A 14,802-nucleotide genomic window follows, 5' to 3' on the forward strand; every position below is an offset into this window, starting at 1 on the left:
GACTTCGCCTCAGCGTCGTAAGAGGTTGGAGAACAAATAGAACAAGATAACCTTCCTTCAGCAATATTCTGAGTAATGATGTCTGGAAAAGATGGAGACGCTGCTAAAGAAATACCCAGTGCTGCAAGAAAGACGCCGTTATTGGGAGCCAGAGGTTTGTCCACTTGATACTAGGGGATTGGGTTCCATAAGTTTTGACTGTCACAAGACATCGCAGTTTTTTTTTTGCGACACAACGATGAGCTAAAAAAAACATCACTAAGATGTCACAAGGTATCACGGGGTATCAGATAAGATGTCAACAAATATCACAAGGTGTTATTACTCATTAGTATCACCCAACTAGTGGACTAATGCAAATTCTGCATTTTAATTGGCTACACTAGTAGAGGACTATCAGTAATAGTCCTCGAGTAGCAAAATTGGCGCAATCGAGCGTGACGCTTTCTTTCGTTTTATTCCCAAACAAATATTTCTTCAACTTGCATTTGCTAACTTTATTATTGCCTTTTCTGTCCGACTAGTTGGGTGATACTAAAACAATTAGACCCTTCGCCCTCAAGGGCCACGGGTCAATAGCCCATTCAGCTTCGCCTCATGGGCTATTGTCCCCTAGCCCTTGCAGGCTACAGGTCTAATTGTTAATTAGTATCACCCAACTAGTGGACTAATGCAAATCCTGCATTTTAATTGGCTATGCTACTAGAGGACTAATGGTCCTCTAGTAGCGAAATTGGTGCAATCGAGCGTGACAAATTCTTTCGCCTATTCCCAAATAAATATTTCTTCAACTTGCATTTGCTAACTTTATTATTGCCTTTTCTGTCTGACTAATCACTGTCATAAGCTGTCATAAGTGTCACAAGGTAGTACAAAGCTAGTTTCTGTTATATTTCACAGTATTGCTGCAGGCACAAGAAAGTGCATGAAAGTTTTTTCATTAGTTTTGATCAGATAGAACCTTGAGCTCGAGATCAGTAATGAAGTTATTGCAAAATTAACGTAATCATGTGTACAGTGAAAATTCAAACATACAACAGTTGAACATTTGCAACTGGAGATTACATAGGAATGTCGAAACATTTGTAAAATGAGAAATGTTGTTTCCTTTTTAAAAATTATTACAAAATTGTTTTTTACTCAAGAAGGGTTACACAATTCAAACATGTAGTGTGACACTAGGTTGGCATGCAATATGCCTTACCAATACAATTCCTCAAATATAATAATAATAATAATAACAACAACAATAATAATGGTAATAATAATAATAATAATAATAATAATAATAAGTCATAGTAATGAGACCAACTGGAGTACAATTTAGGGAGTAATCGCATAAGTAATTTCAAAATCAGATGAGCTCGAAGCTGATTTGAAGTTACAAGCATGATTTCTCCCTGAATTGTATAACACAAGGTCCAATTACTAATTAATCATATTTGTATCAAATTTCGAAATTTAAAGTCTTTAGAGAAGCCCTTTAGAGTGAAAGAGTCAGTAGTGCTTTCCAGAAGTTGTAAAAACTGTAGGAAAACTTGAGAAGGAAGCCATTAAAGGGCATATCAGTTTCGAGGTCAGTTGCCAGTGTTTCTTCTCTGTTAGGGACATGTATTGATCGCTTATTTCTCACACTTATGAGACGCTTGCAGTGTTTCTGCCAGACCGGGCTATTGCAGAAATCCCGTATTGTAATTAGAGATGGTCCCTAGAAAAATGAGAAAAGAGCCAATTAAGCCCTTTCCTTTTACAAGGCTGCAGGCTTAACACAGGCATAGTATTTTAAAAGCCATCCCAGGGCTCGAAATTTATACGGTTGATACTGTCATCATTCCGTCAATGCAACTAACATTTCATCCTTGGTGACCAAAAATTATGGTTTAGTCACCATATTAAATGGTGACTACATTTCTCCGTGTTGCTAATCAATAACAGTTATTTTCTCACACAGTGTGTCCTTCTAGAAAAACATATCGAAAGATCTTTGCTTCTAAAACATTCAACATAAGAAAAACAGTCAATCCATCCTTTTGCTTTGCTGTATTGACTCTCTCACATCAGCAAACTTCCAAATTGCTGACTGTGTTTGAAATCACCCTATAATGCATTGCAAACCCTTGATCCTTGACTTTGTCATGTACATGTATGCCTATGGATTACATACTCTCTCGTAATGCACGGATCCTTCATACTAGTATCTGGCAACCAAAAATTTGCATTTGGCGACTATTTTGTACCAATTATTCTTTAATTATTGGCCCTTTTCCTAAAAAAAGTCTTTGGGGCCACTTTGGCCCTGAAGTAAAATTTTCTGGCTGAAACATTGCGCTTGTTTTGAAATCTTTAATGCAACAGAATATTACAGGGAGAATTGCCATGGGAGCACTTATTGGAATTGGGTGCTTATTGAAAAATTATATGCACGCTTTTAAAAATGACGACACTCAATGGAGAGTGCTTAATATTAAAAATGACAGCACTTACTGGAAGGAAGGTGCTAAATCAAATCATTACTGATGGTAATTACATCATTCAGTACTGTACGTGATTGTATAAAAGTAGAGCTCTGTATTTATTTTCATTAATGTCATTTATGTCATTGGAAAGGCCATCATGGGGAGAAGATTACAAAGTGTTTATTAAACGTCTCTTTAATTTGTTGTATATTTTTCAGCTTTGTTGTCAAGACAGTTAAACAGTGCTTCACCCAGGTAGGGACTTGATTATCAACTTGATACCTTTGGTGGGAATTTTCTAACAAGGATATTCAAGGAACTTCATAAGAATCTTTGCTTAATAATTAAGCAAAGATAAAGATCTTAGGGGACTACCAGTATAATTATTGTACTGGTAGTCCCCTAAGATCTTTTGCATTCTTGCAGAGTATTAGTCATTTTTAAGGATTCTTGAAAGTGCCCTATCTTTTAGGATCTTTTGCAAGACTTTGAAGATCCCGCAGGGCATTCACTCTGACTGTTAAATAGAGGATATTACAATGAACATGGAGTTATGAAATCATTTCTCTTCGAGTGTTGAACACTTGAAAGAAACTTCATATCTCCAAGCGGCCATGTCATGTCCTATTTGTTAATATAAACACCAATGAAATACAAAATGATTTCACTTGTGCTGCGGAAGGTGTAATTTATTATGTAACCGGCCATATATCAACAGTGATCTTTTCATGTGTGAAGATAACAATGTCATTTTCACATGGACCACATGTGAAGATGCACTTTTTTTTTGCAGAAGCTCACCTGTGTTTATGTAATAAGTGGTTTGATTATGTAGTCTATTGGAAGAACAAGAGAATAGTGTGGGAGTGAAGCAACTTAACAAGTCAGAATACTAGCAGATAGTATAATGACTGAAATTCTTTCTGTGATGCTCAAACATTTTCAACAATTTTAATTTCAATAAATCGCCATCAATATGAAGTGTGGTGGTGAAGGAAAACAGGCCAACAGTTAAATGTGTCTGCCTGAGAAAGCAATCACTTGAGCTGAGACAAAGTTTTTTTCACACAGCCAGCATAGGCTAGCGAGTTTGAATCAAGAGAATAAGTTCTCAGTGGTTTTAAGTTACCTTTTATCAGTGAAACATGCGTGTAATGTATGAAAGTGAAGCATTTTATTTCCATGTGTTAGTGCTTGCATGGTGATTAACAATAATTTTATTTTTTTTTAATATTTTGAGGTTATTTTGACTGTAATTTTCATTGTATTGTGTTTTATTCCAGTCCTGGTAGATTGCCATCACTTAGACCAGCAAGAGATTTGACTCTTGGTGCGTCACCAAAGCTTTCTTTGAGTGCAACTCCAAAGGTGATGAATGTATAAATACACAACTGTAAAGTTCAGGAGTCAATTTCTTGCACATAAAATCTGTTTTTGGCAGCAATTACATGCAAGTGACTTTTGTGAAATATTAATGCAGCAGCAAAGTTACCCAAATTGGCTTAAATGTAGTCAAGACCTTATTTTCACATTGCTAAGACTGCCATATGATTATTTGATTCAACATAGACAAAGTGGCCTTAGCTTTACTTGAGACAGTAATCAATATTTTGTATGGTCTCTATCTGTTAGTGTTAGTATCTTAAATGCATACATTGCTTGTGTCATTGTCCAATACTTATCCCCACTAACAGCTTCTTAACCCCATGCCACATTCATTTCCTTCTGTTTTCACCCCAACCACTTTCAGAGCCATAGGCAAAAAAAAGTAAATTATTTTGTTTTTTACTTACGTTTAAATGCTAAGACTACTTCAATTAATTCTTGGACTCGCATGCCTGTTATTACTTGTAATATTTTTTTCCATATATTAGTCTCCTGATTGGACGTGCTTGATGTGGTTGAAGCTGTCATTGTTTTGTTTTGATGTCGGGTGTTTCTCTAATTCAGAAGGAGACATCATTAAGATCCTGATGTTTGGTATCACCGTGACTATATAAGACAACTGGCATGACCTTTGATCAATATATTATTGGTGTAATAGACAAATTTTGGCACAATTTACTCAGAAATACAGGGCTGCAAATAATTTTTTTCTCTAGAAAGGACACATGTCCTAGCTACTAAGACACCATCTTGGTCAGACAAAGCAAATTGTGGTCAGACATCACCATCACGGTATATTAATTTTTTATTCATCCTTACCGTGAAATGATTTAAACGATAAAAAATTGTCTGGACATCATGTCCGTCCACAGTTGGGATTTCGTCAGACACGAGCAAATTTTGTTCGGCCAATGTCTGATAACCAATTGTTATTTGCAGCCCTGGGAATATATGAACAAAGCTACAGTATCATTGGCTATGCTGCACTCAGTATTGTGGTATGGGTTCAGCCATCAGTGGGAAGAAGTGTTGCCCAAAGATCACGAAGCAAATAATAGCTGCATTGTTCTAACTGCTTTCACTTTTGTTTTTACAGAGAACTTTTACTCCAAACATCCCCACCAGAAGAACCAAGCAGGAGTAAGCCACTTTGATTACAGATGACATTCTGTTTTTAAATACTTTATTAAGTAGTGGTACAGTTTTCAGTTGAGTGTCATAAAACCAAAACCAATTAGTCATTAGAGCTGGCCAATCACACAGGACACCAACAATCCAATGAACCATTCAAAATGTAAAGTAAATTACATGTAGCTTAAATGAGAAATCACAGGAAAACATGAGCAAACCAGTCACAGTTCTTTTTTGTTTTCCTTATGATTGGACGAAAAAGTGGCATGAGTTTTTTAAGCCAATATTGTGTAGTGTGGTAATACTTTTTGACACTCAAGTGAAAACCTTTTTCCCCAAGCAGGTTACAGTAAACATTCGAAGTTGTGTTTGGCACTGACTCTACTAAAACTGTAAAATAACGTAATAACCCCAGAAGTAGCAACTTCAAAATTGTGAAATTTCTTCTTTCTAAAAAAGGAGGGTAACATACTGGTGATGGACATTTAAGACAATACTTTCTTTGGTTTTCTGACACTGCTTCTTTCGATAAATTTTATATTTTTGGTTCATACAGTACTGTGTTATTTTTTGATGAAAAGCTACAAAATGTAATATAATTTTACTATTTTAAGTATACATTCTTGAAATATTTAATATTTCAGTGATGTGCATATTTTCATGTAATTTACATGTCTAATTGTAATATGTCAGGCTGGCCCATGTGAGGGGCATGTTTCAACAACCTGATGTTAACAATTCTTTGAAAGTAATAATAAAAAGGGCTGTTAAATCTTGAAGTAACAATGTTGTCACTATTTGAACTTTGTTCTATTTTATTGATAGTATTTGGCAGCACAGATTGCGAACAATTTTTGTTATATTTTTAGGCCAAAAGATGATGCCTCGCCAACAGCAGGGGTAAGAAAGGCAGGCACCCAAATGTAGTGTATTGATCTTAGCCTACATGGCAGTAATACTTCCTTTCTGGGAGTGTGAAAGATATACAAAAGCTTACATCTTGCATGCAGCACGCTTTCACTCACCTCTTGTATTCCAAGAAATAAAATGCCTGCTATCAGAGCTTTTTATTTGTTCACCACACATATAGAAAAAAGTAAATAAAGTACTACATTGTATATGATAAGACCGTAGATAATGCCTTTTTTGTATTTCCACAAGACAGTAAAAACGGTCAAACTCCATTTTCCCAGTGTTAGCAAGGTGGCCATTTAGTACATGAAATGGACACAAAATGAATTTATTTAAGGGATTGTTAAAGCTGGAACTAGGAGCACTGTTTCTATAAGGAGATGTCCGCAAGTTAAGCCCAGATCTGCAAATGGTTATGATTGGTAGCAATTACTCCTAACTTATATTTCCTACTGCAAGGCAACAAATTTCAAAGGGTGAACCTTTGTTATTTTCTGAATGGAAACTAACTTATAGCTAGTAACTAGAACTAAAGAGCATGTCTATAGAAATTGTTCCACAGTCAAATAATTTCAAATGCAAGAGTTCAAAATTAACAGCGAAAAATAGCAATCAAGACTGTCTGATGTTTATTGTTGATCAGAATTCCGGAGAGAGAAGACGACGAGATGGAGGAAGGGGCAGAGGGCGTGGCGAGGGCCGAGGAAGGGGCAGAGGGGATAGGGGCAAGCCAAACATTGTTCAGGCATCGTCAATTTTTTCCATGGGAGTGGGTCCTGTTGAAAAGCAGAGAATTGGTAAGGATAAATGTTATGATGGTGTATTAGCAGGGTGCAAATCTTTGTTGCCTCCTGGGGTCCTATTCTTCCTTGAATGGTTTGGTTTCATGTTTGCCAAAGAAGTAGTAACCACTAGTGCCTAGTCATATCAGATATCACTTTTGGTCACTATTGATAAAGTTCAGTTTTCCATGTTCAATTGTTGTTTTGTTTAATTTTTAGTTTGAAAATTCCTAGAGAACAAACAATTTTTTAGAACAACTTTGCGAAGTTTTATATTTTAATACCAATGACAATTTCATTCATGTTTAAACTTTCTGTCCATGTCCAGGACAAGTAGTTTCTACTCCAAGTTTTGGTTCATCTGGAGGAAGAGAAGGTGTTTCTGGTGTAAAAATTAAGAAGGAAAGGTAATGTTTTAGTGTAACAAGGCCAAACGTCTACAATAAATGAACTGCCTTCTTTTGTTTTACAATGGTCTGAGTAACCTAGCATCAACTGCTATTCTAGAAAAAAAATTACAGTGCTGCTGGTAATTCTCATCAACATGCATGCAACATGCATGAGACTAGTAAACTGTAATTTAGCGTACATTGAGAAATAAAATTTAACTATTGATAATGAACAAAAAGTTTGCTTTAACTGATACATAATTTGTGTTTAATAGCTTTCATTTGAATGATAACACACCAGATATTCATCCACAGAGTTCTACTAATTGCCACAATCAAATCAGCAATGCTTGTCTTCATAACGTCTGGGTTTGTGGCTTTCAATATTGCCACTATATCTTATTTTACAAATTATGCTTACTTTTGCAAATGTTTTTGTAGGGGTGATGAGGTCGACGAGGACGAATCTAAAAAGGTTCTTAAGATGCTGCAGACAAGTGTAAGTTCAAAGCATGTTTCTTACCTTTAATAGTGGCTATATATACATGTATGTATTATTATTGAGCATTGGCTGACTGTCTGAGCTGTCAAATTTTTAAACTCTGCTGACTAGTAACCAACACCTAAGTTTTTCGTAACAATTTCAAGTCATTGTTAGCTAGGCATACACTTTACAGCTGACGGGAACAACCCCTGTCTTGATTTCTCACATTAGTAAAAGAAGGGAGCTTTAATGACTGAAACTTGTTATCTCATGTAATCTAGGGGAATATAGATGATGATGTGGAGAGTGATGCTGGAGCTATGCCTGTGCAGCTACCATTAACTTTCCATGCTTTAAGAATGAAGGAGAAAGAAGCTGAATCTGCTGCATTGGAGACTGATGTAAAAGGTGCAATTTTATATTGGTTTTCATAAAATTGGTCATTTTGTAAGAGGTGGAGTAACCTTATGGTTAGAAATCTGGGTTTAAACCAGTGGCTGAGATCTTTACACTGTAGTCATGGGCAAGTAAAGTCCTTTAATCTGACTATAAGATATCAGACTGTAAATGACTGCCAGTGAAGTGCTTTGCCAGCCTCACAAAATGCTGGGTGACAGTCTTGTTCCCGGAGACCACAATCCTTTTGGTCAGCACCAAGAATCAACTCCTCTGAAATCAGAAGTTGAGCCAGCATTAATCACAGTGGTTGTTCATTCTATGCATCTTCAGAAACCATTATTGAACTTACACTGACCTGGTGACTGGAGATAAACGGCAGAAACCTGGTGAACCACTACGCACTTCTAAAAAATGGCACTTCATGTTTTAGCTAATTAGTAATTTTAATGGCTCTTCTTGGGATATCTCAATTAGCATAAACGGGTGGAAATACTGAGCATTGCTAATACTTTAACCAATCCTAGTCAAATTGCAGGCTATCCCCAGCACTTGTCTTACCCAATCCACCACTATTTCTACACTTGGGTGGGTGGAGGATTAAATATTTAGGTACCATGAGGAAGTAAATTGTCCTGTGCAGGAAATGCAGGTGTTAATGCTTGATGCTTACTGTGATTCAAAGTGAATTGGGTTAAATGTCGTGTTGCATATCCCACTACCATTGTTACTAACTTATCCAATGCATCCTAAGCTGAGAACCACTCTCTGGTGCAGTCATGTGGACTTATATTACCGGTATTAGCATTCAGTGTGCTTTTTTCAAACTCAAAGTTATATTCTCTCTCAAAACTGCTTTGTTAGGGAAAAGTGAACCTATGGAGGTGGACTTGGTTGATTCTGGAAAAGCTTCTCCTGTGGAAACACTCAAAAAGCCAGTGAAACAAGTACCTATAAAAAAGGAAGTTTCAGATGAAATGACACTTTCAAATGTGTTGTCAGCTGCATCAGTGGTATGGATGCAGTGAAACTGCTGAGTGTATGTCTTTTACAAGAAATGTGTGGTTTTGTCGGTATCTAAGTAGACTATTAAGTTCTATGTTTGGGAGTGTAAGGACTTAACGTAAGTAAAGTAACATGACGCTTCGACGACTTCATGTCATCATTGTTGAATGAATAAACTAAAAATAACAGCAGGGCATATATAGTAATATGACTATAAAGGCATATTTATAGTACTATAAATATGCCTTGTCGTTATTTTTAATTTCTTCATTCAACAATAATGACATGAAGTCATTGAAACGTCACGTTACTTTACTTACGTCAATTTTCTTGCTTAAGTGTTTTCCGAAATCGTCTTTTATTAGCGTAAGGACTCCAATGGAAAATTAATGGCTTGGTACCACCTCTCGGGTGTTTTTATCATGAGATCCTGCATAGCTGGCAGTCTCTCACTTGGCAAGGGCTTCGTGATGGCACTTCTCTCTTTGGATACTCCCCGCTAAAACTAATCACTTGGGCATGAAATCCTTCCAGCTAAGCTGTAAAATCTTAAATTACCACTACTGGAGTTATCACAGTACTTTTTAGGGTATTCTGCTACACTTACCAGTCAGAGAAGATTTTCAACGCAGTCTTGTTTATCTCAACTAGAAATTACGAAAATGCTTTAGAACTGGTACTTCTTGGTTTCTTTCAGGGGTTCCTTTCAAAATTCCCTACAATCACCCCAGTCCCTTTTTTGAGGTTATTTTTTCTAGCCTTTCGCTACTGGGATTGAGGTGGAAGAAATGTTAAGACTTACTATTTTGTAACACTTTTGAATGCCTAGTAACTTTTAAATGACGAGGTTTCACCGTTTTTACAGGGAGACCGGAAGCTGTTGTTTTTCCAGTTTCCTGATGTGTTGCCTATCAAGCTAACTTCTGGCAATCAAGAGGAGCCCATGTCTGTAGAGGAATCACCCAATGACCAGACAGCTACACCAGAAAAGGTTTGTACTCACACACAACTAAATGCCATGCGGAACCAAATGACACTACATGACCTTATTAAACAATATAGCGGACAAGAAAAAAAAATTCATTCATAACAACTGACTGTATTGAAAACCTGATCAACTAACTTGCACATGAAAACCTAGAGCCCAAAACATGGACCTCACAGAATGAAAAACGATGTCTTGATACCCACTCGAAATGCTAGCTCAAGGGTGGGTGGGTGGGCAGGTTTTAGGCAATGGTGAACGAACGACGAGAGAACTAGCTGGCCGGGCAGCAGGCGTCACCCCCTTCTCCGGCGTGTTTTTGCTCTCGTCCCATACAGTGTAGTTCTCGACATGCCAAACGCTAGGCAAGGTAATGCAGTTAGCGTGTGATGTTCTAGAACCTATAGATCTTGCTGGAACTCTACTAAAATATTCGCGTTGAGATAATAAAGGCAGATTGACAGAATGAATGAATGAGTTCCAGCCATGACTGAAGAATAGTAAGGCTGTGTTCTATTCGTGCTTTTGTCTTTCAATCCTAACTCTAACCTCAACAAAAAACTCTTTCAAATGGGTCCATGTTTAAACCATAACATTTAACAGGTGTAACAGGGTCGAGCTGTTGACTTTTTGGATGTTGATTTTTTTTGTTTCAGCCCAAAGAACCCAAAAAGTTGTCACTCAAAGATGCTTCCGAAGGTTACATTGGTAAACTTCAAATACTTAGGTCTGGTAAAGCAAGGTATGGGGAAAAACAATGAACGTCTCTGTTCTTATTGTAACCTCACTCACTCCTCTTGTTTTTCTGTGGCAAGTAAGTATTCCACAAGCGAACTCGCCACTGTCGTCAGTAACGGTACTCCACTACGGGCCTACCCTGCCGGCCCGCGGAAGGAATCAGAATAACGGAGGGTCTGTGGCTTAAAGAAGCAACCTCGTTCCCAGGGTCTCTTTCTCCCCGCCCCTCTTTTCTCTCGCTCTTGGGGGCGGGTAGAGAGAGACCCTGGAAACAAGGTTGTGGAAGAAGGTCTTGAGTAGTGCACCTTGTGGTATAACCTTCTTCGTTCCTTGATCATCGTAGTAAGGCATTGAGCGTGACTTATCGGGTTTATGTCATCTCAGGCAAAATAGCTAAAACAACCCTACGGCTTATGTTCCCACAGCATTTCTCGTTCTTCCAAATTTCTGTTCGAGAAAATGTTTCTGCGTTAGAAGATATTACTAGTCCTAAGCATAAGCATAAAAGAAGCTTATGCACTAGTGAGGACGCCCACGACATAAGCATAAGCATAAGGATATCAAAACCTTGCGTTCTTCTCATGCCTATGTCGCTATTGTGTGCAGTGAGGACATGTTGGCATAAGCATAGGACTATCAGCCAATCAGCGAGCACTTTATGCTTCTGTCAACCATGTCCTCATTGAACATAAGAGAAGCATAAGAAGAACGTAAGGTTTTGATATTGTTATGCCTATGCTTATGTCGCAGCCATCCTCACCAGCGCATAAACTTCTTTAATATGCTCGTGTTTATGCTTATGCTTGCGTTGCAACTGAGAACCAGGCTTTAAATAGCTTCGCTGTAAGAACGCTTTGAAACAACACTAGTAAATGACCTGGATTGACTTTAAATCCCGGATTAGCTTTAATCAGCTTTTGATGAACCGTAAGTAAGATAGTAAGTTAGTAAGTAAACACTTTATTTAGTGAGGGTAACACTAAATAGCTAAAATCTAAAAAACTCGTGGCCCTCAAATCAAAAAATTAAATACAGATGTAAAAAAACTATAGCCATGTATATGTGAAAATCTATGAAAATACATATTAAAACACTTAAATCAAGCTAAGTATAAATATAACCGTGCTGTGATGATTTGCCTTGCAGACTGTTAATGGGTGATGTGTCTCTTGATGTTACTATGGGAACACCGTGTGGCTTTTTACAGGTAAAGTAGCTGTTGTTATCTGTTAAAAGATTGCTAAAGTAAGAGTGGTCATGATACCAGAAGGATATGCTTCTGTTAATGCTAATAAAACGATGTCTTGACAGTTCAAGGTTAGATTCAGATATCAAAACGAAGAGAGCAATAGACAATTTCAAAGACAATTGAAGGAACACTCACCAGCCTTCTGGCTAGTTGGATTTCGCCCGCGGCTGAGCCTCTGACTAAAGCGGCGAAGCCACGAGGAGAATGGCGAGTAGTCAAGTTGGGAGTTTTCTCGCTCGCGTAAGTTCCCTTGCAGCCACGGCCCCTCACGTTCGCGGCACCGGAAAAAAAGCACTCGCGCGAGAAATCCCGCAAGCTACACATGCTAAACAATCACAGACTTACAACAACTACTGGTTGTTCTTTGACTCAAAACACCAGCGAAAATGCCCTGCAGGACTTCCCCAGATCGTGTGTCAACGCGGAAGAAAACAAATGATAGGTTATATTTCAAAAACCATTGTTTTTCATAAGGAGTGTTTTTCCGTTCCAGGATGTTGTAGCTGTTCATACTGAGGAGAGCCGCTCAGAGATGATATGTCTTGGGCATGTGAATCACCGCTTGATTTGCACACCAGACTTTGAACAACTTCTTTCAACGTGACAGTAAGGAAGCAAACATGTACCGTGGTGAAGGAGTTATGGCTAGGTTATTAAAGAATTCCTTACATCGGACAAGCATGGGTATGCTTGAGAGTATTAAAAACTCTTCTGAAATTCAGAGTTTCTGCACGGCTATCGAGCATACAAGAGACAAGAACAGTTACTGTTACTAAGGGTTCCTGGAACCAGAAGAAAAACGCTTTTTTCTGGTATCATGCTTGAATTGTTCACCCGAGTGTATCGTTAACTCAGAAAATGGCTTACTTCTGGAGTTGAACGTGTTGATATATCAGCTCAGTTCCTGTTCCGAGGCATTAGGATGTTGTCTACAATTCAGAGCGTGGTCTCACTAGGTTTGGTAATTGTTGAAAGCTTGTGAATGACCACGAAATATTTACTTGTCGATGAATAGCCAAATAAAGGAGCGTTGATCTGACAAGCTGGATGGTCTTGTTTCTGGGCACAATGGAAGATTACTTGAGATCAGTTGCAATACAGAGAGGGTCTTTATCGAGGTGCTGAAATCTCAGCTATTTAAAGTTTCAGTCCATTTCTCTGCTTCTACAATCAGTAAATGTAGTCAAGTCCCAGGTCTTAGCCCTCGGTTAAAAAACGCGTCACTTCTCATTGTTTGGAATTGAATTGAATTGATGGTGAAAATCTTGACCATAGTCCAGACCCGCTGGGCAGGCGAGACAGTGTGCTACGTAGGTCCCTGTACAGTGACAGCTCCAAGATGTTCTTTTAAATTTATAGAACTCTTTTCTGTGGCCATAGAGGTGTTTAGAGCCCTTACACGTAGAATTAACCGTGTTTTACTGTACTATTATTAGAGTTGTCCAAAGTAGCGTGATCTAAGCGCTGACAACAGTTTTTTATTTTAGGTTTTCGTTCTTGACCTACGATCCTTTGATATCGGTCTTAAAAATAAAAATAAAACTATATTTACACAAAGAAACAGGAAATATTTCCGTCTTTTTAGGACGTCACGAGTTATTTTTAGTCCTCCCAAAACTCGATGTTATATCTTGTAGAAGACATTAGCGCGCGGATAAAAATATTACAGAGAATATCCGCATCAATCGAAGTGTTTTGAACGGAACATGGGGTGGAAAATTTGACCTGTGAAGGGAAGCTGGGTGATTTTGAAAAAAAATATATACATGCATAAAGTATGCTTGCACCCAAAAAGAAATTCATGCACACGACCCTACCACTGCCGAAAAAAATTCACGCACGTTCGGTGAGCCGAAAGAAAAACCTTGTTACACGGAAGGAAAAAACCATGCAAACAAAATTCACTGAGCATGAAAGAGTTAAAAAAAATCATGATACCAAATCACCCAACCCACCCTCAAAAGTGAAATGGTCCACCCCTTAGAAGAGCTGTTGCTTGGGCTCGTTCAGTATTCCACGTTGCAAGAATTTTATCCTTATATTACTATTATGACTATTCTGGTATGAAAACGTGACCGGAATAGGAACAACAAAAACGGAAACCAAAACCGACAGCGCGCTAGACAGAAATATTTGTTTCTTAATACGCTCAACCCCCGAAAGAAGATTCGAAGGGAAATTTAAAGGCGAAAGTTTTCCTGAAAGAGAGTAGATGTACTTAGGTTAAATGGTTTCAGATTATCTCTCCAATCTTCTCCGAGACTTCCTACAAGCAGATTAGCCATTTCCTCTTAGTTCTCTACGTCCTTCAACATGAAGGCCTAAATATTCCCTTCCGTACACGTCACTCGCTCAACAATGGAAAGGTTTGCCAATAAAACCACACGACAAAACCCGGATATTTTCTGCAATGTAGAATTTTTAATCCTAAATAACTGTTTAGATTTCCAACTTTACCCTCGGGGTCGCTTACAGTCGTTGTAAATGGACTTCCTCACCCCTTCTTCGTTATAATGTGGAACAAAGTCTTAACCTTTAGTGACTGCCAAACATTTACCATTTACAATTTACGACATGTTTTAGTCAGTGCCAAGTTCCACAAAGTAGTTGCTATGTGTTTTGAACCCTTTTCACATAGACCTGTTCCCCCTTCGCGTTTCATTGATTTCAGTCGGATCATTTATTCGGTCAGAAGTAGTCCCACTGGATGCAGACTTCTACAGGGAAGCATTCATCGTCTGCGAACGTGACTAGTAATATTATCTCCACTCATGAGCCATAAGCAAACATTTAAGTTTTGATATGGGAAGCATTTATGTTGAGTAAATAAAAATAGCAAACATAACTAAGGAATTTCCGCTTGTTTATTTCTGTGGCCGAGGCCTAGAC

General features: G+C 38.0%; 1 protein-coding gene and 1 long non-coding RNA gene across 2 annotated transcripts; one reads left to right on the forward strand and one right to left on the reverse strand.

Annotated features, from left to right (window-relative positions):
* Positions 1–15: 15 nt before the first annotated feature.
* On the forward strand, positions 16–12,955 carry LOC110051678 (DNA-directed RNA polymerase III subunit RPC4-like). Its single transcript, XM_020757735.2, has 14 exons — positions 16–154; positions 2,675–2,711; positions 3,740–3,824; positions 4,939–4,982; positions 5,843–5,873; positions 6,529–6,682; positions 6,996–7,074; positions 7,498–7,555; positions 7,822–7,948; positions 8,801–8,949; positions 9,807–9,932; positions 10,583–10,668; positions 11,811–11,871; positions 12,407–12,955. Exons 1-14 carry the CDS (start codon positions 76–78, stop codon positions 12,515–12,517), a joined length of 1,227 nt encoding a protein of 408 aa, XP_020613394.2. The 5' UTR covers positions 16–75; the 3' UTR covers positions 12,518–12,955.
* LOC149097828 (uncharacterized) lies at positions 11,547–12,407 on the reverse strand. Its single transcript, XR_016203751.1, has 2 exons — positions 12,049–12,407; positions 11,547–11,890 (listed from the first exon to the last, which is right to left on the reverse strand). It is a non-coding gene; the product is annotated as an uncharacterized LOC149097828 (long non-coding RNA).
* Positions 12,956–14,802: the final 1,847 nt, after the last annotated feature.

The sequence above is a fragment of the Orbicella faveolata genome, unplaced genomic scaffold (assembly GCF_042242905.1).
Source record: "Orbicella faveolata isolate gen_17 unplaced genomic scaffold, um_ofav_v1 contig_46, whole genome shotgun sequence".
Classification (NCBI taxonomy): domain Eukaryota; kingdom Metazoa; phylum Cnidaria; class Anthozoa; order Scleractinia; family Merulinidae; genus Orbicella; species Orbicella faveolata.